The sequence below is a fragment of the Ovis canadensis genome, chromosome 24, assembly GCF_042477335.2.
Source record: "Ovis canadensis isolate MfBH-ARS-UI-01 breed Bighorn chromosome 24, ARS-UI_OviCan_v2, whole genome shotgun sequence".
NCBI classification, from domain to species: domain Eukaryota; kingdom Metazoa; phylum Chordata; class Mammalia; order Artiodactyla; family Bovidae; genus Ovis; species Ovis canadensis.
In genome coordinates, this window is record NC_091268.1 from 19,292,900 (window position 1) to 19,318,348 (window position 25,449).

The 25,449-nt window shown below is 52.3% G+C and overlaps 1 protein-coding gene across 3 annotated transcripts in view; it reads left to right on the forward strand.

The window, feature by feature from the left end:
* The window catches only part of SEC14L5 (SEC14 like lipid binding 5), a 38,168-nt gene extending 15,050 nt beyond the window's left edge, over positions 1–23,118 (forward strand). Inside the window, exons 5-17 of one of the 3 annotated variants that reach the window (XM_069569878.1) lie at positions 754–882; positions 1,744–1,936; positions 7,353–7,465; positions 8,901–9,090; positions 11,226–11,314; positions 11,412–11,482; positions 13,033–13,204; positions 14,559–14,693; positions 15,712–15,846; positions 16,487–16,714; positions 17,918–18,096; positions 20,510–20,614; positions 22,909–23,118. In XM_069569878.1, the coding sequence (XP_069425979.1) occupies positions 754–882; positions 1,744–1,936; positions 7,353–7,465; positions 8,901–9,090; positions 11,226–11,314; positions 11,412–11,482; positions 13,033–13,204; positions 14,559–14,693; positions 15,712–15,846; positions 16,487–16,714; positions 17,918–18,096; positions 20,510–20,614; positions 22,909–22,918 (1,749 nt within the window). In that variant the 3' untranslated portion in view covers positions 22,919–23,118. Of the gene's footprint in view, positions 1–753; positions 883–1,743; positions 1,937–7,352; positions 7,466–8,900; positions 9,091–11,225; positions 11,315–11,411; positions 11,483–13,032; positions 13,205–14,558; positions 14,694–15,711; positions 15,847–16,486; positions 16,715–17,917; positions 18,097–20,509; positions 22,297–22,908 lie in introns of those variants that run through there. The other 2 variants (XM_069569879.1, XM_069569880.1) reach the window with 2 other exon arrangements.
* The last annotated feature ends 2,331 nt before the right edge of the window (positions 23,119–25,449 follow it).

Below are 25,449 nucleotides of genomic sequence, written 5' to 3' on the forward strand. Positions count from 1 at the left end.
GGGAGACCCAGGTTCCATCCCTGGGTGGGAAAGATCCCCTGGAGAAGGGAATGGCTTACCCGTTCCAGTATTCTTGGAGAATTCCATGGACAGTCCACGGGGGTCACAGATTCGGCATGACTGAGTGACTAACACTTTCACAACGAATACATTTTAAAATATAGTATTTATGCATAATTTATGATATACTAGATATTAATTTAAATATATCACATACGTATACTTTGTTAAAAATTTATTTAGTTTTGGTTGTGCTGGGTCTTTGTCACTGCACGTGAGTTTTCTCTAGTTGCGGCTAGCAGGGGTTACTCCCTAGTGTCCAGGCTTCTCCCTGCAGTGGTTTCTCTTGTTGCAGAGCATAAGCTCTAGGGTCCACCGGCTCAGTAGCTGTGGTGCACAGGCTTAGTTGCCCAATGGTGAGTAAAATCCTCCTGGACCAGGAATCGAACCTGTGTCCCCTGCATTGGCAGGTGGATTCCCTACCACTGGACCACCAGGGAGGTCCATCATTGTGTATGTATAATTTTTAAGGGACTGGAACTTTGGACTCACTTTCTTCAGGTCCCTCCTGAGAAGGCCGTCTTCTCTAAGGTTTAGACCTCACATTGTTCTCTGGGCAGAGCCCCCTGGTACTGCTGTGACATCCTGCCCACTGTGTGCTCTGCCTGGGTCCAGGTCACCAAGAGAGCCCCCTGAGAGGGCATGTCATCCCCCACACTGAGACTGTGTTGCCGCCCCTGCCTGGCTTTTCAGGTCCACCCTGAGAATGAAGACTGGACGTGCTTTGAGCAATCTGCCTCACTCGATATCCGGTCCTTCTTTGGCTTTGAGAGTGCCTTGGAGAAGATCGCCATGAGGCAGTACACGGCCAGCGTCAAGAGGGTAAGAGGCAGGCTCCTTCGGTCATGGGGAGGAAGGTGCACAGACCTTGGAGCCTGCAGACTCTGATCTGCAATCCCGAGACCCTTAACCTTCCTCAACCTCAGTCTCCTCATCTGTAGAATGGGTATGCTAATCAAGTCATATCATGTGAGATGATGCATGGAAAGCATCTGGTCTAGGATGGGGACTTTGTGCGGTGCTTGGTTTAAAGATCTCAGACCATCACTGAGTAGAGGCTTGTTAGAGCAGTGAAACAGGTGAACTTCATTTTAATTAAGTTATGTTTCTATCCATGTTTTTAATACAAAATTTGTTCAATTGCTAAGTCATGTCCAACTCACTGTAACCCCATGGACTGCAGTACATCAGGTTTCTCTGTCTTCCACTATCTCCTGGAGTTTGCTCATATTCATGAGCTCATATTCATGAGTCAGTGATGCTATCTAACCATCACATCCTCTGCCACCCCCTTCTCCTCCTGCCTTCAATCTATCTGAGCATCAGGTCTTTTACAATGAGTTGGCTCTTAGCATCAGGTAGCCAAATAAAAATATAAGATATATAATATTTTATCATATTTAAACATATATTTATAAATATATAATATTTAACATATACTTTAAAATACAAAATATACAAATATAAAACTTACCTGTGGGCTATTTCAATTTCTTTGTTTGCATCTAAGTCTTGGAAATCAGTGTGTATTTAGCGTGCCCAGCACTTCTCCATTTGGCCCTGCTGATTTCAACTGCTCTGTAGCCACGTGTTGGGCTGGGGTGGGAGTCAGTGACAGATGACTCCCGTGATGGGTGACTCCCTGGCCGGCTTTTGCGGTACTGATGTGTCTCTGGCTTCCAGGGAAAGGAGGTGATCGAGCATTACCTGAACGAGCTCATCTCCCAGGGCACCTCTCACATTCCCCGGTGGACGCCTGCCCTCGCCCGAGAAGAGGATGACCCCTCCCAGGCTGAGCAGAGAGAGCCCGACTCACTGGAGGTCTGTGGGCCCAGCAGTGCCCAGGACCTGGCTCCCGAGTCAGTCAGTACTGACGGTAGGTCTCAGGCAGCGGTCAGGTCTGCCCTGGGGGCCACAGTGGGCCTGCTTATTCCTGGGAGGGGCTGGGTAGGGAGGGTGGCCAGGGGCCCTCTTTGGGACAGGCTCAGCTTCCTCCCTCCCTCAACTGCTTTACCCTCTCTCTGCTCCAGCCCGAGAACCAGGACTGGCTCATTTCTCCATCAGGAATGGGTTGATCTGCCTTTTCCTCAGGTTTTATTAGCATTCTAAATTAAATGAGGAATGCATGATTGTGGTAGAGAAGAATTCAAACTGCTCAGATGTGAAGTAGGAAGTAAGACTCCTTTCCTCTCTATGGAAAGTTTTCCTGAAGCTGTCTAGGCACATATACATACATAATACACAAACACACACTTTTAATACGCATACACACGTGGAACTTACATTGACCAAATGAGAGTATATATACATTCCATTTGATAATTTGCTTTTTGAAAAAAGTCACTAATGTTGCTGGAACTTTTTTGTATCGGTGCATGTATCTTGGTACTTTGCAGTATTTTGTGGTGTGGTTGCACCATAATTTGTTAATAAACATTGTTTATCATTTTAATTGGTTTATTTGGCTAGTCTTGTATTGATGGGCATGTAGATTGTTTCCATTCCTTTTTATTTTAAAATTGTTTTTATTTGCACACCGCCCCCCGCCCCCGCCCCAGCACATACACCGCACCATGGAAACGTGCAGCATGGACTCCCGGCCAGGGGTTGAACCCGTGCCCCCGCAGCAGAAGCGAGCAGTCTTTTGGTCCTGTTTATTCGCTTTGGCTGTGCTGGGCCTTCGTTGCTGCCCGGGGTTTTCTCGAGCTGTAGCAAGCGGGGGCTGCTCTCTAGTTGCGGTGCTCCGGCTTCTCGCTGCGGGGGCTTCGCTTGTTGTGGGGCACAGGCTCCAGAGATCCCGCTCGGTAGTGGTGGCCTACGGGCTCAGTTGCTTCGAGACATGTGGGATCTTTCCAGCCTGGGATCAAACCTATATCTCCTGCATCAGCAGGCGACTCTTTCTTTTTTTTTAAAAAATTAATTCATTTATTTTAATTGGAGGCTAATTACTTTACAATATTGTAGTGATTTTTGCCACTCATTGACATGAATCAGCCCCGGGTGTACATGTGTTCCCCATCCTGAACCCCTCTCCCACCTCCCTCCCCATCCCATCCCTCACAGTCGTCTCATGTATCAAACCTGAACTGGCGATCTATTTCCCATACATGTTTCAGTTCTCTCAAATCATCCCACCCTCGCCTTCTCCCGCAGAGTCCAAAAGTCTGTTCTTTACATCTGTGTCTCTTGTGCTGTCTCGAATACAGGGTTATCATTACCATCTTTCTAAATTCCACATATATGCATTAGTATACTGTACTGGTGTTTTTTCTTTCTGGCTTACTTCACTCTATATAATAGGCTCCAGTTTCATCCACTTCATTAGAACTGATTCAAATGCATTCTTTTTAATGGCTGAGTAATACTCCATTGTGTATATGTACCACAGCTTTCTTATCCATTCGTCTGCTGATGGACATCTAGGTTGCTTCCATGTTCTGGCTATTATAAACAGTGCTGCGGTGAACATTGGGGTACACGTGTCTCTTTCAATTCTGGTTTCCTCGGTGTGTATGCCCAGCAGTGGGATTGCTGGTTCATAAGGCAGTTCTATTTCCAGTTTTTAAAGGAATCTCCATGCTGTTCTCCATAGTGGCTGTACTAGTTTGCATTCCCACCAACAGTGTAAGAGGGTTCCCTTTTCTCCACACCCTCTCCAGCATTTATTGCTTGTAAACTTTTTAATAGCAGCCATTCTGACTGGCGTGAGATGGTACCTCATTTCCTCTAATAATGAGTGATGTTAAACATCTTTTCATGTGTTTGTTAGCCATCTGATGTCTTCTTTGGAGAAATGTCTGTTTAGTTCTTTGGCCCATTTTTTTGATTGGGTCATTTATTTTTCTGGAATTGAGCTGCAGGAGCTGCTTGTATATTTTTGAGATTGATTCTTTGTCAGTTGCTTCGTTTGCTATTTTTTTCTCCCATTCTGAAGGCTGTCTTTTCACCTTGCTTATAGTTTCCTTCATTGTGCAAAAGCTCCTAAGTTTAATTAGGTCCCACTTGTTTATTTTTGCCTTTATATCCATTGATTCTTTGAACCTCTGAGCTACCAGGGAAGCCCCAAGCACAGAGTTGTAACTGAACTGCCAGGGAAGTCCCTCCATTCTCTTTTTAAATACAAATAATGTGGTACCGCTTTGTGTTTAAGGCTTTAAAAAATATTTGCATGAGCATGTATATGGCATATAATTTTAAAAGTTGATTTGCTGAGTCAAATGTTACAGGCAACTAAAATTTTTGTAGATTTACCAATTAGGCCTGCAAGAGGTTGTACTAATTAATGTTTCCACCAAAAATGAGTAGCTGTATCTATTTCTGCCTTCACTACCCCAAGACGATTAGTAAATATTTTAAACTTCTGAAAGGCAAAGGCTGACCACTGGTGAATTAGTGATCTTCTGTATGAGTGAGGTCAAGTTTTATTTTTTCATGTTTGGTGACTGTTTTTTCTTTCCTTTCTTCTTCTTTTATTTTTGTGTGTGAATTCCTTTTTTTTTTGGTCATATATCCATTTTCCCATTTTCTCATCAATTTCTTATTGCTTTGTGAGAATTCTTTGCATGTTAAGGCAATTAGTCCTTTGTCATATTTCTGACTTTTATTGATCTGGAAAATGTTCACAATAATTTGTTAATGGAAAATACCTGGGACACAAAATTGCACATGCCTCATGAATCCAGTTTTAACCATATGCACTAATGCTCACAATGATTGTTTTCTCTTTGGGGCCATTGAAGTGTAAGGGCTTGCCTGATGCAGAGATATACCATGTAACCAAAAATACATGTGGGGGGCTGTGTTTAGGGACAACAAAATTTGTTCATTCAACCAGTATTTATCCTGCACCAGCTGTGTGCCCTAGCTGGCTGCTGCTGTGCGTGTGGTTTTAAAATATTAAAATTTATACAATACCTGCACTTCTTCTGCCCCTTACTGTGTACGCTCTGCAGGTCATGCCCCATGCCCTCCCCTTTTTGCACCAGGCCTCCCCTTCCTTCTCTGCCTGTGCTGTCCACCAGCAGAGCTGGTTCTCAGGATGGCTGGTGGGAGGCAGGGTCCTGCCCCTTCCACGCTCTCTACCACTGAGCCTTTGTGCTCAGGAGAAAGGGCCTCACATCTTCCTGGAGGCCGGAAGGAAGCTGGTATCTCCTGCCTCCCTCGTGTTTCCTCCCTCATCCCCGCCTTGCCCTCTCCCCATCTGCAGCATCTCCACTTCTGACCACTCTGAGGGGCTGCAGAGTCTGGGTGGTTCCCCTCGCAGCGTCCATTTACCCAGGTGCCTACTGGTGTGGTAGTCATGACCACCAGCCCCGAGCTCTTTTCATTCTGGGGGAAATGCTAGGTCCTGCTGCTGGGTGTGCAGTCATTCCATTTGTTTTCTGATTGCACCCTCCACACGTGGAGAAAGGGCTGTGCCCATGGAGCCGGCTCTTTATGGACCATCTCCACCAAGTGCGGAGGGTCTAAGATGCCCATATGCCTCACCATGCCAGCATCTGCCACCCCAGTAGTTAAGAGCAGATAACAGTGGGACTTCCCTTGTGGTCAAGAATCTGCCTTCCTGTGCAGGGGACATGGGTTCCATCCCTGTTCGGGGAACTAAGATCCCACATGAAGGTGAAAGTTGCTCAGTTGTGTCTCACTCTTTGCAACCCCATGGACGGTAGCCCGCCGGGCTCCTCTGTCTGTGGAATTCTCCAGACAAGAATGCTGGAGTGGTGTAGCTGTTCCCTTCTCCAGGGGATCTTCCGAACCCTGGGAATGAACCCAGGTTTCCTGCATTGCAGGCAGATTCTTTACCAGCTGAGCTACCAAGGAAGCCAAATATTCCATACGGTATGGCCTGCTGCTGCTGCTGCTGCTGCTAAGTCGCTTCAGTCGTGTCCAACTCTGTGCGACCCCATAGACAGCAGCCCACCAGGCTCCTCTGTCTCTGGGATTCTCAGGCAAGAATACTGGAGTGGGTTGCCATTTCCTTCTCCAGTGCATGAAAGTGTAAAGCAAAAGTGAAGTTGCTCAGTCGTGCCCGACTCTTAGCGACCCCATGGACTGCAGCCTACCAGGCTCCTCTGTCCATGGGATTTTCCAGGCAAGAGTACTGGAGTGGGGTGCCATTGCCTTCTCCGTGGTATGGCCTAAATAAACACAAAAATAAATAGTATAGTTCACATGTTAACCCTTAATTTCCAGTCCATCCCTCTTCCTCCCTGTCTCCCCGTTGGCAACCATAAGTCTGCTCTCTACCTCTGTTTCGGTTTTGTAGACAGGGCTTCCCTGGTGGCTCAGAGGTTAAAGCGTCTGCCTACAATGCAGGAGACCCAGGTTCAATCCCTGGGTCGAGAAGATCCCCTGGAGAAGGAAATGGTAACTCACTCCAGTATTCTAGCCTGGAGAATCCCATGGATGGAGAAGCCTGGTGGGTTACAGTCCACGGGGTTGCAAAGAGTCAGACACAACTGAGCAACTTCACTTTCACTTAATTTGTGCCATATTTTAGATTCCACATATAAGTGATACCATATTTTATTTGTCTTTGTTTTTTTACTAGAGTGGGTTACCATAATCCTCCCCCAGGGGATACCCCTGACACAGGGCTCGAACCCTCGTCTCCTGCAGCTCCTGCACTGCAAGTGATTCTTTACCACTGAGCCCCTGCGGAAGCCCTTGTCTTTCTCTTTCTGACTCATTTCACTTGGTATGATGTTTGTAGTTGCATCCCTGTTGCTGTAAATGGTATTATTTTGTTCTTTTTTTACAGCTGAGTAATACTCCGTTGTATACATGCCCCACATCTTCTTTATCCGTTCGTCTGTCTATGGACATTTAGGTTTGTTTCCATGTCTTGGCTGTTGTGGATAGTGCTGCAGTGAACGCTGGGATGCGTGCATCTCCTCGAAGTAGAGTCCTGTCTCTGTGTGTGCCCAGGAGCGGGGCCGGATCATATGGTGATCCTACGTTGAGTCTCCTGAGGATCCTCTACACTGTTTTCCGAAGAGGCAGCTCCAACTGACATTCCCAGAGGGAGGAATGATCTTGATTTCCGAGAGTCAAAGGGGCATATCACTCACCACGGTGAGATCCAGGCATGCCCCGGCCTGAGTTTTCAGATCGCCTTGCAAATGGGTTGCAAACTCTAGAAGATCTGAAGACCAACAGCTCCTTGGTGAAAGGACTGCCCTACACATGGAGCTACCTTTCAGATTTGAAATCGGCCAGTGAGGCGAGGGCTCCAGAAAGGTTAGGCAGTAGCAGTGTCTCCTGCTTGTTCTGAACCCCCTCTTCTCCTCCAGGGGACAAGCTGGACGCGGACTACATTGAGAGGTGCCTGGGCCATCTCACACCCATGCAGGAGAGCTGCCTGGTCCAGCTGAGACGTTGGCTGCAGGAGACCCATAAAGGCAAGGTAGGTGGGGGCCAGGGCTGCAGCCTCTCAGCCTCGGGCACGGGGTGGGCAGGATGGGCCAGGTACGCAAGGCTGGGTGGTTAGCAATGCCGGACACTTCTATCTCACCTTCTTTTTATTATATCCCATCTCATGCCTTCTGTACGTAGCACTGACAGCAGTGTCTCCCAGTCTCGGCACAGTTGACATTTGAGGCTGGGCAGCTCTTTATGGTGGAGAAGGCGATGGCACCCCACTCCAGCACTCTTGCCTGGAAAATCCTATGGACAGAGGAGCCTGGTGGGCTGCAGTCCATGGGGTCGCGAAGAGTCGGACACGACTGAGCGACTTCACTTTCACTTTTCACTTTCATGCATTGGAGAAGGAAATGGCAACCCATTCCAGTATTCTTGCCTGGAGAATCCCAGGGACGGGGGAGCCTGGTGGGCTGCTGTCTATGGGGTCGCACAGAGTCAGACACAACTGAAGTGACTTAGCAGCAGCAGCAGCAGCTCTTTATGGGAGGCTGTCCTGTGTACATAGGGTGTCGAGCAGCATTCCTGGCCCCCACCCATGAGAGGACAGGGACTCTTCCCCGAGTTGTGAAAATGAAAACTGGCTCCAGACCGTGCCAGTGTCCCCCGGGGAGCCCAGTCACTGCTCTGTAGCCCTACGTTTACAAAACCATGCATGCTGTTCTTTTCTAAGAGATTTTTTTTAAATTTACCATCTTAACAATCTGTTTTTAAGTTTTATATTTTTGGCTGTGTTGGGTCTTTGTTGCTGCGCGGGTTTCTGTCTAGTTGAGGCGAGCGGGGGCTCCTCTCCAGCTGCAGTGCGCAGGCCTCTCATCGCGGTGGCTTCTCTTGCTGCGGAGCATGGGCTCTAGGGCGCACGGACTTCAGTAGTTTCGGTTCATGGGCTCAGTAGTTGCGGCTCCCGGGCTCTGGAGCACGGGCTCAGTAGTTGCGGCACACCGGCTCCGTTGCTCCGTGCCACGTGAGATCTCCCCGGGCTGGGGATTGAACCCATGTCTCCTGCACTGGTAGGTGGATTGTTCACCACTGAGCCACCAGGGAAGCCCCCTCACTAAGAGATTTAATGACTTTGGAGGGTTGGTTTTTGACTGCACATGAACTTTGCCTTTAGTCTCAAAGCCTCCAACATCATGGTGCACCATGTAGATCCTGACCTTCAGCTCTGTTGAATAAGAGCTTCCAGCCTCGTCATGAATTGCTTGCCCTCCCTCCCCTCCCCCTACTAGGCAGGCAGACAAGGGAATGACTTTAGTGTTGGGTTGGGATATAACCTGTCTGCTGTTTCCTTATTTGTAAAATGGGCAGAATATTAGTGCACATGTGCTTGCGTGCACACACACACACACGACCGAATTACAAGTGACAACCGCAGTTTAGGGAATACCTTGCTAAGGGCTTTCTCCTCCTTCTCCCCTCAGATCCCCAAAGATGAACACATCCTTCGCTTCCTGCGGGCTCGAGACTTCCACCTGGACCGGGCCCGCGAGATGCTGTGCCAGTCCTTGAGCTGGCGAAAGCAGCACCAGGTGGATCTCCTCCTAGAGACCTGGCGACCCCCCGCCCTCCTGGAGGAGTTCTACGCTGGGGGCTGGCACTACCAGGACATAGGTGCGTCCCTTTACCTGCATGACGGGGCGGGGGGCACGCTGGGCTCACCGCTGAATGTGCTTTGAATGCCCCTCTTCTTTTAGCAGCTTGTTACTTTTCGTCTTGGTTCTCCTGGGCATCTGGAGATGCCTTTGAGATGACAGCCAGTGTGAGGCGGAGCTGGGGTTGACATTTGGGCTTGAGATGAGATGGTGCTCCCGGGGCAGGGTCAGCGCATCATTACTTATTGTCTGCAGAATACTGCGTCAGTATCCTGGGGCTGCCGTACCAAATGACCTCAAACTGGGTGGCTGAAAGCAACAGAAATCCATCCTCTCATTGTTCTGGGGGCTAGAAGTCTAAAAGCAAGGTGTCAGCGTGGCAGTGGTCCCTCTGAAAGCTCTAGGGAAGGATCCTTCCTGCCTCTTCTGGCTTCTGGTGGCTCCAGGCATTCCTCGGCTTGGGGCCACATTCCCCTTCCCTCCAGGTCTCTGCCTCTGCCTTCACACACCCTCCCCCCCACTCAGTATCTCTCTGTTCTCTCTCCTGGGCCCAAGCTGATCCAGCATGGCTTCATCTTGAGATCCTTAACTAATCATGCCAGCAAAGAACCTATTTCCACACAAGGACACATCCTGAGGTTGTGGATGGACATGAATTTTGGGGCAATCCACTACAAATATCGTCTCTGGGCTTTTCAAAGTGAAAGTGCCATTGAAGCCAGCACCTGTTACACTTTTTGATGTCCTTGTTCAAAATTAAAATGTTAAAAATTCATATGTATTGATCAGGGCAAGTGCTCGAGTCTCCTGAAAAACCGGTTGGCACACTTGCTTTCAATATATAGTCGATCTTTGTTCTTCATGGATTCTGTATTTGTGAATTTGCCTGCTCATTAAAATTTACTTTTAACCCACAGATCAATGCTCAAGGTGCTTTCACTGTCCTTCATGGACGGAGTGACCAAAAGTGTGCGTCCCTTCCCACCTGAGGCCTAACAGTCCTGCCTCCCTGCTTCAGCTCCTCCCCCAATGAGTCTCCTTTCTGCAGTCTATTTAGTGCCATTACTTTTTTGTGTGTTTTTGCATTTTGTGCTTTTTTTGTGTGTTGATTTTGAGTCATGGGAAAGTGCTGTGCTCCTAAGTGCAAGAAGGTGTGATGTGCCTTATGGAGAAAATTCATGTTCGATAAGCTCCTTTCAGGCACGAGTTACTAATGAATCAACAACATAAATTAAACAAGATGTCCTCAAATAGAAACACACACAAAACAAAGTTAATACTGGTCGACTGACAAAAATGTCATGGCCAGAGGCTGGCAGGAACTTAACCTCCTGTCTCCCCCAGTAGAAGTGGTTCTGTGTTTCCTGATTCAGTATTTGAGGTGACTTTATAGAAATTAACTACTGCAAATAATAAGAATTAATTGTATGTATATAATATGTATAAAGTATTAAACTTCATATATATATATATATATATATATATATATACATAATATATATAGTATGTTATATATGGGCTTCCCTAGTGGCACAGAAGGACGGTAAAGAATCTGCCTGCAATGCAGGAGATCTGGGTTCAATCCCTGGCTTGGGAAGATCCCCTGGAGAAGGGAGTGGCTGCTGCTGCTGCTGCTGCTGCTGCTGCTGCTGCTGCTAAATTGCTTCAGTCGTGTCTGACTCTGTGCGACCCCATAGACGGCAGCCTACCAGGCTCCCTGGTTCCTGAGATTCTCAAGAACACTGGAGTGGGTTGCCATTTCCTTCTCCAATGCATGAAAGTGAAAGTGAAGTAGCTCAGTCATGTCTGACTCTTCGCGACTCCATGGACTGCAGCCCACCAGGCTCCTCCGTCCATGGGATTTTCCAGGCAAGAGTACTGGAGTGGGGTGCCATTGCCTTCTCCGAGGGAGTGGCTGCCCACTCCATTTTTATGGCCTGGAGAATTCCATGGACAGAGGATCCTGGGGGGCTACAGTCCATGGGGTAGTAAAGAGCTGGGCATGACTGAGCGACTTTCGCGATATATATAGTGTGTTATATATATAACAATATGTGACTGAGCGGCTGACCGTGCACGTATAGCATAACGCATCCTAAGCATTACGTAATTCTGTCTCCGGTTTGTCCCCTCCTCCCTCCCCCCACCCCAAAGACGGCCGCCCACTGTACATCCTGCGTCTGGGCCACATGGACACCAAGGGCTTGATGAAGGCCGTGGGGGAGGAGGTGCTGCTGCAGCACGTGAGTTGGGGTCCCCGCTCCTGGGAGCCCCCACCCCGGGGTTGCCCACGGCCGGAGCACCAAGAGGACGTTTGCCAGCCGCTTCTCTGCCTTCTAGATTCTTTCCGTCAACGAGGAAGGACAGAAGCGGTGTGAAGGGAACACGAAGCAGTTTGGCCGTCCCATCAGGCAAGAACTCGGGCTGGGGGGGTGGGGGCACTCCCTCCTAAACAGTAAAAACAGCCAAGGTTCACTGGGCATGGATGCCTGCTAGATGCTTCACAGAGATGCCCTCCCCTAATTCTTACAGTGACCCTAATGAGGCAAGGTGTCCTTGTTCTTTATGGAGGGGGAAACCAAGGCTGAGAGTGGTGACATCATCCAAGGCTCCTGAGCGGGGGAGGGGCAGAGCTGGGGTTGGAACTTGGTCCCGGCTGGCTTGGGCTCATGGGTTTTCTGCCTGTGCCACGCAGCCTCCTGGACTTGGCTTTTTGAGGTCAGCTCTCCCACCCCCAAGATCCACCCTGGCTGTCTCCCAGGAAGGTGAACCTCTCAGGTGTCAGAGCTCATCCAATGACCCACTGCCCCCTCTGGCTGCCCCCAAATCCTATTCCTGAGTGGAGTTTCCCACGCCAGTCCTCACAGGGGTGTCACCCCCCAAAGGCACTTAACCTTTCTGAGCTGGGGCTTTCTCTTCTGTAAACACTTCTAGGGTTTCCTTGCATGCATGCTAAATCGCCTCTGTCAAGTCCGACTCTTCGTGATTCCATGGACTGTAGCCCGCCAGGCTACTCTGTCCATGGGATTCTCCAGGCAAGAATACTGGAGTGGGTTGCCATGCCCTCCTCCAGGGATCTTCCCGAGCCAGGGATCGAACCCAGGTCTGTTGCGTCTCCTGCATTGGTACTTTACCACTAGTGCCACCTGGGAGGCCCTAGGGCTTCCTTATGGCTTATCAAAAAGAATGACTTCAGAGGGGATACCAGGGATTCCCTCACAGCTAGTCAGTAAAGAATCTGCCTGCAATTTGGGAGACCCGGGATCGATTCTTGGGCGGGAAAGATCCCCTGGAAAAGGAAATGGCAACCCACTCCAGTATTCTTGCCTGGAGAATCCCATGGACAGAGGAGCCTGGCGGGTTACAGTCCATGGGGCACAACAGTTGGACACGCCTGAGTGACTAAACCAGCACCAGCACCAGCGGTGACGCAGCTACCCTGGCGGCTCAGACGACGAAGAATCTGTCTGTGATGCAGGAGACCTGGGTTTGATCCCTGGGTTGGGAAGATCCCCTGGAGGCGGCCATGGCAACCTATTCCAGTTTTCTTGTCCGGAGAATCCCATGGACAGAGGAGCCTGGCAGGAGACAGTCCATGGAGTCACAAAGAGTCGGACAGGACTGAAGCGACTTAGCATGCAGGCACCTCTTTTCAACAATTATTAGTAACACATTGCTGACGTCTTGATGAGGACTCTGCCGACATCATTCAGCCCTCAGGCACTTGAATCTGGGCACTCCAGCCTTGGTGTGCACGCTGAGAACCCCCATGCCATGTGCCCTCCCTCCTGGGGGGAGGGCCCACGAGAGTGTCCTGCGGTCCCTGCCCCAGCGGCTGCCTCACTGAGACTCACCGTCCGTCCCTGTCCAAGGGCCCCTGGGTCCCTGCGGACGGTGCTGGGGGCTCTGAGGGGTGGGGGTGGCAGAATGAGGTGGAGTGAGGTGGGCCTCTCTGCCACAGCTCCTGGACCTGCCTGGTGGACCTGGAGGGTCTCAGCCTGCGGCACCTGTGGCGGCCAGGGGTGAAGGCCCTGCTGCGTATGATCGAGGTGGTGGAGGGCAATTACCCTGAGACCCTGGGCCGGCTGCTCATTGTGCGAGCCCCCCGCGTCTTCCCCGTGCTCTGGACGCTGGTAAGAAAGAGCAAGGAGCCTGAGATGGGAGAGGGTCCCTCTGGGATCTGCCTGTCCGGTGATCCTGCGTCAGTTTTTCTCAGTAACAGCTTGACTAAGGTTTGGTTCATTTCCCATAAAGTTCACCCCTTCTGGGAGTGCCCTGGTTGCTTGGTGGTTAGGGTCCTGGGCTTTCACCGCCATGGCCTGGGTTCAATCCCTGGTCGGGGAACTGAGATTCCGCAACCCCTGGTCAGAAGCAGCACTCACCCAGCTGGCTCTGGTGGGGGTGTGACCCACTCTTAGGAGGGTGGGCAGGATGGAGCGGCCCCAGGGGCTGGCCACTGCTGCAGGCCCTGACCACCCCGGACAGACAAGAGGAAGGGATGTCCTTGTTACGAGAGCCCCGTGAGGGCTGGCACAGGTGAGAGGGGGTACTTCCAGGAGCACTGGAGCAAGGAGGGAGCGGGGAAAGCAGTACCCACCTCCCAGTGCCTACACCACCCTTCACTGGCCGCAGCAGATGAGAACCAGCTTGCTGGGCCCACAGGGACCACCTCTCGGGATAGGGTCTGAAGCAGTGTGACCCACCCAAGTGGGATTTCTAGCTCCCCATTTATCTCCTGCCTGTGGCATTGGCCTGTGCTCTGGTCTGCCAAGCGCCTGGTTATCCACCTCCCTCCTTCCTGCCCTGCCTTCCCCAACTATTCACTGAGTCAAACACCACCCCAGCCCTGGGACACTGTGAAAAACCAACTAACACGCAGCTTAGAGTTCAGTACTGAAATACTTTCCATCCTGGATAAACAAAACACGTTATCCACACAATGGAATATTATTCTGCCATGAGAAGGGAGTTCTGGTTCACACTACGACGTGGATAAGCCTTGAAAACATGAGGCTCAGTGAAAGATGCCAATCACAGAAGGCCACACGTCGTGGCATTCCCTTTCTGTGAAATGTTCAGAACAGGCAAATCATAGAGACGGGAAGCATATTGGCAGTTTCCAGGGCCTGAAGGGGAAGGAGAGGGGAGTGACTGCTGGCGGATCTGGGGTTTCCTTCTGGGGGGATGAAAATGTCTTGGATTTAGAGGTGATGGCTGCACAGCATAGTGGATGAACTGAATACCAGAGGACTGTTCACTTTAAAATGGTTAATTCTGGGATTTCCCTGATAGTCCAGTGATTAGGACTTGGAACTCCACTGTAGTGGGTTCAGGTTTGATCCCTGGTCGGGGAACTAGGATCCTGCAAGCCTTGCAAGGTGGCCAAAAAGTAATAATAATAAAATAAAATAGTTAACTCTATGTTCTGTGAATTACACCTCAATTAAAAAGCAATCTTTCCATCTTGCCTTATCTCCCCCGTTTCAGATCAGCCCCTTCATCAACGAGAATACCAGGCAGAAGTTTCTCATCTACAGCGGCAGCAATTACCAGGGCCCCGGAGGCCTTGTTGATTATCTGGACAAAGATGTGATTCCTGACTTCCTTGGGGGAGAGTGCCTGGTGAGGCCCCAGTGAGCCCTCCGCGCCCACAGCGGAGATGGTCTGTGGCCTCAGGGAGACACGGCTGCAGGTGGCAGAAGGCTGGGGGAGGGCAGACCCCTTGTGCGTGCTCTGAGCTGGGGAGGACCCTGTTGACTCTTTGGAGGCAGAGCTGGTCTTAGAAGCTGCCCTTACGAGAGGTGACTCCTCTCTGAAGGAGGGACCTTATGCTGATGCTTTCAAGCAAAGCTGAAGTTTCCCGGAAGCTCAGAGATCAGGCCAGTCAAGGGCTTACTCTTCTGAATCCCCATCCAGTAGGTTGCCAGGCAGAAGTTAGCATTTAGCTGCTGACTTTGCAGCCTCTCCTGCAAGGGGAGGAGACTCAGATGTGCCAGCGGCCTGGACCCAGGAGCTAGTGTACCCAAAGGGACTTCTTTATTCCCAACTTACAGCTACACGGCAAGGGATGATCAGGCAACAGGTTCCAGGAGAGGTGCCCCCAGACCCTTTTTATTGCTCCCCCTGGGGGTGAGGCAGGGGGTGACCCTTATCTCATCTGATGTGGGAGGGCAGTCCTTTCCCTTCTCCAGCAGAAATCTCAAACAGGACTTCCCTTGTGGTCCACTGGTTAATAATCTGCCTGCTAATGCAGAGGACATGGGTTTGATCTCTGATCTGGGAAGATTCCACATGCCTCAGAGCAACTAAGCTTGAACTCCGCAACAAAAGAAGCCACTGCAACAAAGAGTAGCCCCTATTCGATGGAACTAGAGAAAATCCACACACAGCAGTGAAGACCCAGTGCAGCCAAAAATGAATAAAATCTCAAAGAGCAATCCTGCATGCTGTCAGGGTTAAAAAATAAAAAGAGAGAGAGAGAGACATTTCCTAGAAATTTTGCCAAGCTTGCCAGGTCTCTCCGATCGTCAGGCTCTGTATGCATGTTGTAAGTGTGGTTTCAGGGGTCATAGAGCGCCTTCCTCTGGGTCAGCCAGGCCTGGCTGGGCCCTGACTGTCACCCGGTGTCTTTGTCCCCCAGTGTAATGTCCCTGAAGGAGGACTGGTCCCCAAGTCCCTGTATCTGACGGAAGAGGATCAGGAGGATGAAGACCAGCTGCGGCAGTGGAGAGAGACGTACCACTCGGCCAGCGTGCTCCGCGGGGCCCCCCACGAGGTGCTGGGGTCCCGGCCTGGGAGGGCCCGCTGGGCTGAGTGTCATCTTAGGTCAGGGACCTTGAAGCAGAGACTGAGATGAGGGTTCTTGTGCCCATGACTTGTAGAGGATCAGCCTCAGGAGAAACCCTTAAGGAGGATGGTATGTGTGCTAAGTCGTTTCAGTCGTGTCCAACTCTTTGCCACCCTATGGACTAGCCCGCCAGGTTCCTCTGTCCATGGGATTCTCCAGGCAAGAATACTGGAGTGGGTTGCCATTTCTTCCTCCAGAGAATCTTCCTGAACCTGCATCCCTTACGTCTCCTGCATTGGCAGGCGGGTTCTTTACTACTAGGGACAGAAGCTAAGCCAAGAGCTGGCTGCAGCCGTGGTCCAGCCCAGTCTGATCCGAGGGGAGAGCGGTGCAGGGGGCTGGCCTCGGTAGCCACACATCAGCCTGTCATTGGCTGTGGTCACTCTGGCACAGGGAATCATCCCAGGTGATTCAGACGGAGGTGGATCTGTTTGTCCCGAGCAATTCTTGGACTTGGGGTGGGGAATAGAGACCAGGGTGGGCACCCAGACACCTGCAGCTGACTTCCGCATCCCAGCCCCCTCCAGACTGGACATTCAGACCTCACCTGTCACCTGTCCCCTTGCAGGTCACCGTGGAGATTCTGGAGAGGGAGTCAGTCATCACCTGGGACTTCGACATCCTCCGCGGGGACGTGGTGTTCAGTCTGTACCACGCCAAGCAGGCGTCCACGCCCAGCCCCCGGGAGCCTGGGGCCAGGGCCGACGGGCAGCTGACGGACAGAGGCTGGGCCCTGGGTGCAGATTTCAGCTGCGTGGAGGCCCCCCTCATCTGCCGGGAGGGGGAGAGCATCCAGGTCATCTCTTGGGTCATTTATTCATTCATCACGATCACGCAGGACCGAGTGTCTGCTGCATGCCAGGGTTCTGGGGGAACAGCAGTGCACAGATTGGACCCGGTCCCCGGCCTCAGAGACCCTGCAGGACAGTGGGGGAGAAAGACAGATGCAGGCAGGTCCGAGACCTGGCACCCCAGGGCCCCAGCTTCAGCGTCCTCCTGAGACTCTTGTCAGAGATGCAGGTTGCTGGCCCCATGCCGCGTGGGCGGGCTCAGAAGCCCTGGGCGCTGGCCTGGTGTCTGCCTGCTTCACGTCTGCCTGGTCTCCTGATGCGCAGTCATGTTTAGCACCCACGCAGCAGGGAGACTGTAGGTCTGGAAACAGCACTTGGGGACATGCCACCAGAACTTGGGCCACCCTGCTGACCACCTTCCCCCCACACTCCATGGTGCGTGCAGGTCAGCATCACTGGCCCCAAACACACACACACACACACACACGCACGCACGCGCACGCGTGCTGGTGAGCAGTGGAGATCTTGCTGGAGGTGTCATAGGAGAACTGGACAGATGACTGTCACATCACACACCAGCATCTTCTGCCCCCGGGTCCCACTGAGCATCAGCCCTTTTACAAAGTTGCTCTTCTCATAAAGACTGACACCCTCCTATCTGGCTGTCCCTCCGCCCTCAGCAAACTGTAAACACCTTTAAGCTCCCTCTGTGTGTGTGTAGGCTCAGTTGCTAAGTCATGTCTGACTCTTTGCGATCCCATGGACTGCATCTTGCCAGGCTCCTCTGTTCATGGGATTCTCCAGGCAAGGCTAGAATCTCCAGGGGAATCTTCCCGACCTTGGGATCGAACCTGCATTTCCTGCATTGGCAGGCAGGTTCTTTACCATCTGAACCAACTGGGAAGCCCATACACCCCTTTCTCCAGGTTTCCTCAATTTGCAAATCCCACTCAGCAGGACGAAGGCCCAAGAAAATCCAGGTTTTTAACCAAACCACACCTCTGTAGTTCCTGCAACCCCTAGGCCCTGATTTCCCTGCCAGATTAAAAGGGAGGCTCTCAGTTGCCATGGATATGGGGTAACAGCAGAGGGGAAGCAAAGGTGACTTTGGGACACGCCAAAAGGAAGGATTTGCTGGCGGGCTGGCTTAGAAAGGGGCCCCCCTCCCCGGGCGGACCGGGGCCTGAGGCTTGGCTGCTGTGTTTCAGGGCTCCCACGTGACCCGGTGGCCTGGCATCTACCTGCTGCAGTGGCGAGTGCACAGCCCCCCTGCCCACGTGGCCTGCAGCCTCCCGGGCGTAGACGATGTGCTGACGGCCCTGCACAGCCCCGGCCCCAGGTGCAAACTGCTCTACTACTACGAGGTGCTGGCGTCTGAGGACTTCAGGTATGGGGCCCCCCGACTCCCCACCCCCACCACCGGGCCAGGCCTGCAGCACGCCCGAGGTCCCTTCCTTCCAGGCTGGGGGCACTGCACTCACCTCCTCTACTTGCCCTTGAGCTTCTCTTGGGCTGGGGCTCTGACGTGGGCACTGATAAACTTCCCAGTGGCTCAGCCCCTTATCATGAGCGATCGTATCACTCTTCTGCTTCAGCCTCAGCTGCAGAAACTTCCCTTCAAATGAAACCCCAGACAGAGGCCCAACACACCAGACTGATTGGGTGGGCGGGAGAAGAGGGGCCTGAGCCCTCTTATTTGTACCTTCCCTCACTCCTAGAATTCCATCAAACTGGGTTTGGACTGCTCTAGAACATTCTAGAGTTATGGCTCACAGACAACTCTCCCCCAGTGTTGCTGACAGAGAGACAGAGAGGTCAAGACCTCCAAGCACTTCCGGCTTGCTCTGTGACCTCAGGCAAGTCACTTTACTTCTCTGAGCCCCAGCTGTTAGACGGGGACCACTGGATCCCCTACGTCATGCAGTTGTCCTGAGGATAAGATGGGTGGGGGAAGTCTGTGCATACAGTAAGCACTCAATAGTGGTTTCTTCCAGGCCTTGTGTTTTATCTTAACATTTTTTTTTAATTTATTTAATTGGAGAATAGTTACTTTAGAATATTGTGATGGTTTTTGCCATACATCAGCATGAACCGGCCACAGCTTGTGTTCTATCTTTTAAAAACAAATGTGATTTTGCATCCTGCCTTATGACATGGCTGTGTCAGTTTCCTTCTAAAACTGACGCTTCAAATTCTTCTGTTATTGTCCAGTTGCTCAGTCATGTCCGACTCTTTACCATGGAGTAGATTTGAAGCTCCAAGAGGATGTCAGGTCTGGACCTACATCCCAGGTGGAGCTGCAGGGATTCTAGGGGCACGTGTAGCCAGCACAGGATATGCTGGGCCGGGAATTTCCTGGCGGTCCAGTGGTTAGGACTCTGTGCTTTCACTGCCTAGGGCTTGGGTTCAATCCTTGGTCAGGGAACTAAGAGCCCACAGGCCATGAGCAAAAGAAAAAAGAAAGGAAATGCTGAGCCAGCATTTTTACCCCAGAGGGAGACCCCACAGTGTGTCAAAGGGTGGTGTTTCCCTGTTTGGGAGGTGGCCTGTTTTGGCCACTGGGCCTCAGTGGGGGGGAGAGAGACTGAGGCCCAGAGGGACTCAGACCTGTAGACACATGTATCAGGGACTTGCTGCCTCCGGGACAGCAAGCGGAGGCCAAGGGGTGGGCTGGAACTGCTTGCCAGCCTGTCTTGTCTGGTCAGTGTGGGGGAACCTGCTGCCCTGACCCTCAATAGCCTCGGGAGAGTCCTAGGTCAAGGCTGCCCTTGGTGAGCAACTGGTGGTCCTAGAGGGGCCAGGCAGACGGGGTCCGCCATCCTGAAGCAGGAGACCACGTAGCCACACACGAGCAGTGATGATGCCAGGAAGGTCCTCGCCCCCCGGTCACAGTCCAGGAGGTGCTGGTGGCCTGAACACAGAGCTGTCGGAGCCCAGGACCAAGGCAGGCGCAGGGCGGGCGAGGGTGCAGGGCTTTGGGGGAGGCTCTGGGAAGTGATGCTGGAGTTGAGATCTAGGCCATGCGCACATGGTCACATGGCTGTGGGGGAGGGGCTTGTCAAAATGCAGATGGCTTAGCTCTTGAGGCATCTCCAACAAGCTCCAGGAGACGCTGCGCTGCTGGTTCCCAGACCACACTTTGAGGAGCTAGGCCCTAAGTCTGTATCCTCCAACCTGACAGCTACTAGCCAGAGAGAGCAATTTAAACATAGCGATTAGAACTAAATAAAATTAAAAATTCAGTTCCTTGGTCACACTAGTCGCATCTCGAGTGCCCAGCAGCCCCACATGGCCCATGACAGCCGTGCTGGAAGGCACGGTTATGGGACGCGTCTGTCATCACAGGAATGTCCCCTGGATGGTGCTGCTCTGTGGTCTGGGTGGCATTTGACTGGACAAAGTAGGTGGGAGAGAAAGGCTTCCGGCAGTAGGTGCAGACACAAGGTCCCGAGACAGGGGAGGCGGGTGTTGGAGGAGCTGAAAGGAGGCGGAGGGGTGAGGCTGGAGATGACGGGGTGCCCTCTGGGCCATGCTGGGCCCCTGGGTCAGTGAAGCCCCTCAGAGGTGGGTGGCTCGCCTGGGAAGGAAGGCCCTGCAAGGCAGTGGGCCAGGCTTCACGTCTCATCACAGTCTCACCTGCTTTTCCCTCTGCACTTGCCCTCTGCACCCAGGGAGGGTTACCAGCCTTGTGGGAAGAGCCCTGGGGCTTCATTGGCATCATCCTCAGCTTTCCCACCGCTCCCAGTGGCCCCAGGGCCGGGTCACCACCAGAAGGCAACGTGTGTGTCCTTCCTCCCTAGGGGCTCCATGTCCAGCCTGGAATCCTGCGCCAGCCGCTTCTCTCAGCTCAGCGCCGCCACCTCCTCCTCCTCGGCACCATCCCACAGCAGCTCCCTGGTGTCCAGGTAGTTGGGACCGAGCCCCGTGGGGCAGCCTGCTCGCCTCCCACGTCCCCATGTGTCCACGAGGCTGTGTGGCCTGCAGCCCTGGGTCTGGACGCTGCCAAAGTTGGGCTATCTGGAGGCCCCCATTGGCTCTTGGGGTGTCGAGGACAGAATCATCTATGACCAGGCTTCAAGTACAAAAAGGCAAGGGGTGGGCGGACCCCATTCATGTCTAGGGGCTCAGGGAAGTTGTCGGGCTCAGTGCCCCCCTCCATCTCTGGTCCAGCTTCCTTGGGGTGGCCTCCTTCTCAGGCGACCCCGGCACTGTTAGTTTCCCTCTTTCCCTTTCCCGCAGCTCAGCTGCAGAAGAGAATCTGTCTCCTGACCAAGTTCCATCCAGCCTCCCGGAATTTAGTCTTATCAGCCTGCTTGAGTCCCAGGGTAGTCCCTGAACCAATCACGGTTGCCAGCGGGGAGCAGAGAACACTGATTGGCCTGCAGGGTCTGTGTTCAGTCTGGACCAATCACTGGGGAGGAGGTACAGTGAGGGCCCGCCCAGACCACATGCTTGTCTCCACCACCTGGTCTGAAAAGCACAAGGTGGGTTCTTCCAAGACTCTTAGGGTTCCCCTCCCTAAGAAGCAGAAATGATGGGTGTACACCCTAGCATCTAAGCCTACAGTGATGCCCTGGGTCCCAGGATATGCTGGCGAGCAGTTATATAAGTTACAGGCTCCACTCTCTGTGGGGAGCCACCCACCATGGACGTGAAAAGCATTTTCACAGCATGTGGCTGGAAGGTCTAATCCTGACCACCCCAGTGGAAGGCCCAATGTTTTTGCTGAATTCCAGGCAATGATGAAGCAGTTCTGGTTATCTTTACGCACTGGGGGCAAATCTGATCCTCAGTACCAGCTGCAATATCGAAAGACTCTCCTTAAGTTCCTGCATGGGAGGGGCATGGGTCTGAGGACATTTCTCCTTTCATTCCCTGGGCCTGCAAACAGGTAACAGCTCAGAGGTCATCACTGGCATCCTGCAGTCTGATCTGACCTGCCTTTAGTGTTTTTGGTTTTTGCCTTAACAGGAGCAGTAAGGAGCCTTATGCCTCTCTTTTTGAGAGCCTGCTCTCCTCATCTCCCTCAGGAAAGCCCCAGTTCAAACAGGCTTAAGCACCAAAGGGTAGCAGTAGCTGGGATGCACAGGCCGGGTCTTGCTGCAGGTATGGCTGCATCCAGGAGCCCTCAGTGGCCTTAGGCTCCTGTGCCCATCCTCAGCCTCGCCTAGGCCTCTTGCCTCTGTGTCAGTTTGCATGCTGACCTTGTTTCCTCCTCAGCTGGAGGGAAAGGTGACTGCTGGCAGCCCCTAGCCTACAACCACAGGGCTCTCAGTTTCTAAGGCAGAGAGAGACTCTCCATCTCAAATCCCAGGGAAGGCTCTGACTGGCCCTAAGCAGGTCATGTGGTCACTCCTGTGGACATATTGGCTGAGCAGCTGGGAGCCCTGGGATTGACATTTCTTCCAGAAGCAACAGAGGGTTGGGGGAGGGCCAGTCACCCAATGGAGAAAGAGAGGTGGGCCAAGGAGCAGCAGGTGGCCACACTGGCATCTGCTACGGTTTCCCTCCTGTGCTGGAGCATCAGCAACCAACAGCTACCCTTCTTAACCCTTTAGAGGCTTGGGATTAAAAATCCAAGGAAGGAGATGCTGAGCTCTTGGCTTCTCAATTTCCCCAAACCTCAGGGCTGGAAGCCCCCTGGGTATGGCTTCTTTCTCCATCTTGTTCATTAGCCTATTGTGGCCAGGACACAAATGACCCTTTAGCAATAGGACCTGCCCAGGCACTGAGTTTAGGAGCCTGAGTCTTAAAATTTCAACAAGGTGGGATTCGAGGCCCAGCCATCCTTTCACACGAGCTGTGTGACCTTCAGCAGGTGACTTAACCTCTCTGTGCCTCAACATCCTCATCTGTAAAATGGGGATAGAATAGTGCCTACCTCATTCTCTGGGTTGCAGTGGGACGAAATGAGAGTGGATTGAAGTCCTGGGCCCGGCGCCCAGCACACGGAAAGCTCTTAATAAAAGTAGGTGGTTATTCTGATAGTTTAATGCTTCTCATCCAAAGACCCGACTCCATCCTGTGAGAACGCCCATCACTATCATACTCACCATGCATCTGGAGAGAAGCATGGATGCTGTTGCCTTCTGACTTTCCCTTTGCAGAAACTGCATTCTCCGGGCACGTCCACTTGTCTAGAAGGGCCTCATTCCGAGTAGTGCTTCCCTCAATTGGCTATACGATGGTCTCCCCACAGGTTGAAATAAGGGGAATTTGAGGCTCCCTCCCACCCCACCCAAGCCTGTGTCTGGAATTTCTCCCCCTGTAAAGTGAACTGATCACACAGTCTGTCTCAGCCAGGAAAACACGGCATTCCTTGTTCACCTGATCGTTTGCTCCGACTGGAAGCATTAAATGCACCTGAGTGTTTGCTCCGACCAGAAGCATTAAACGTTTTAGATTTGGATACCCCTCTGTTGTCTGTTGCCTAGGAGGTTTCCCTGGGTTTGTTCAAGAATAACTCAGCTGTTGTTTAAAAGACTCAAGAGCGTGTTTAACAGGGACCACACTACCCTCAAGGGGTTGCAGATTGGTTTTTGGAGAAATTAGGGGGAACACAAAAAAATCCCATGTTTAATATAGAAGCACAGACATACTGTATCAGTTTCCTAGTGCTGACAAACCAAATTACCGCAAACTTGGTAGCTCAGAACAACAGAAATGGATCCTCTCTCAGTCTGGAGGCCACAAGTCTGAGATAAATGTGTTGGCTCCCTCCCATGGCTGTAGAGAAGGATCCTTTCAGTTTTGGGGGATGCCTGGTGTTCCTTGGCTTGTGGCCACATCACTCCTGTCTCTGCTTCTGCAATTAAAAAAAAAAATATGTATTTAGTTTTTTGGCTGCTCCGGGTCTTAGTTTTGGTGTGGGATCTTTAGTTGCAGTGTGCAAACTCAGTTACAGCACATGGGATCCAGATCCCTGACCAGGGACCAAACCCAGGCCCCCTACGCTAGAAGCACAGAGTCTCAGCCACTGGACCAGCAGGGAAGTCCCTTTGCCTGTCTTTACGCAGCTTCTCCTCTGTGTGTCTTTGACGAGGACCCCAGTCATTGCATTTAGGCCTCAGTCTAAATCCAGAATGATTTCCTCATAAGAAGAATGATTGCTTCTTCCTGAAGCAAGCACATGGGCACGACCCACCAAGGACCCTACTTCCACATAGTCACACTCTGAGGTCCTGAGTGGACATGAATTCTTGGGTGACACTGTTCAACCCACTGCATATACATAGTGCAAGAACAGACACGTGCTGTCTATCAGAACATTAAATACAGGCCTCAGGGCCCCACTCAACCCCGAGTTGTGGGGGTGGGCTGCAGGAGGCTCCTGGCCAGGTGTCCAGATGAAGGCAAGGGCCCTGGTATCCACCTTCCTGAGCCGCTCTCCCCTCTCCCTTGGGTTTTGCCCAAGTCCCAGAGATGCACCTGAGTCCTGATGTCAGGAGTGGGCAGGGCCTGTCTAGGGTGCCCCCCATCCTTCCTGCGAGCTCCCCTGGGAGCCAGAGGTGGGTCCTGGCGGCCACTAGGTGTCACAGGATTCTGGGAAGGGTCCCTTGTTTTGGAGCAGGAGGCCAAGGGCCATCAGCTGAGGGTGCAGAGGTATGCTTCCTGTGGCCCCGATGGGCCCCCTGTCCACCTTGGCTGCGGTTACCAGCCAGGCCCACTGCACTCATCCCTCCCGCTTCTTCATGCTGTCCCGGTGCTGTGGGTGAGGGGTCTCCGAGGAACAGCCAGCCGCCCGTGGGCCTGGTGGGTGATCAGAAAGAGCTCCCTGCGGCCGGCGAGCTGGGGTCAGGTCTGAGCCGCGGGCCCTGATGACGTTGGTCTCCTCCCAGGAAGGCTCTTGGGGTTTGGGTCTGAAGACAGCAGAGAGCAACACAACCTGCCTCCCTGTGGCCTGAGGGCTGCCTCTGGGACCAATTCTTCCTCCAAGGCCAGGGGCCTCCGCAGAAGAGGTAGGCCTTATGGTGCAAGGGGCTCCTGTGAGAGTTTGGGCAGAGCCTGGAAGGAGCTGGAAAGAGTTGGAGGGAAAGGCGCTGGGTGGCTCTCTAACTTCTCCCCAGGCCATTTCCCTCCCCTCCCTTCAGTGCCCACCAAGGCACTGCTGAGAAATGTGGGTCCCCGAAAAGCACCATTTGAAAGCACCCTAAGAGTTCTGGAGGCAGGACACAGACCCCTCGAGAATCCAATGAAAGCAGCTGCATCAGGACTGCGGAACCCACCCAGCGACTGCAGGATCAGAATCTTTTTCTGGGGTCCCTCCAGATGCTCAAATTGTATACGGAGGAGCCCAGCGGCTAAGATACCTGTCACCATGGCAACTGCCCAGCACAGAGCACTCTCCAGGTTCCCAGTCAGACCTCCAGGACTTCTAGTCCACCTTCCAAGTTCTGTGCCCAGGGGTCTTCCATCACCCCCACTTCTATCACTTTGGCCTGCAGCACTGTAGGACCCAAGCCTCCTGTTCCCTGTAGGGGACATCACAGGCTGGCACGGTGGCTGTCCACCTGCCATCTTCAGTGGGGAGACAGACTCACAGATCCACAGACACATCCCTGCAGGAACTCAGAGGTTGGGAGCTGGCCTTGACATTCCACTTCTCTGAACCAAACTCTTCCTTTCTAAAGTGAAACTAGAGAATTCCCTGGCAGTCCAATGGTTAAGACTGGGTGCTTTCACCGCTGTGGGCCCAGAGTTCAATCCCTGACTGGTGAACTAAGATCATGCAAGCTATGTA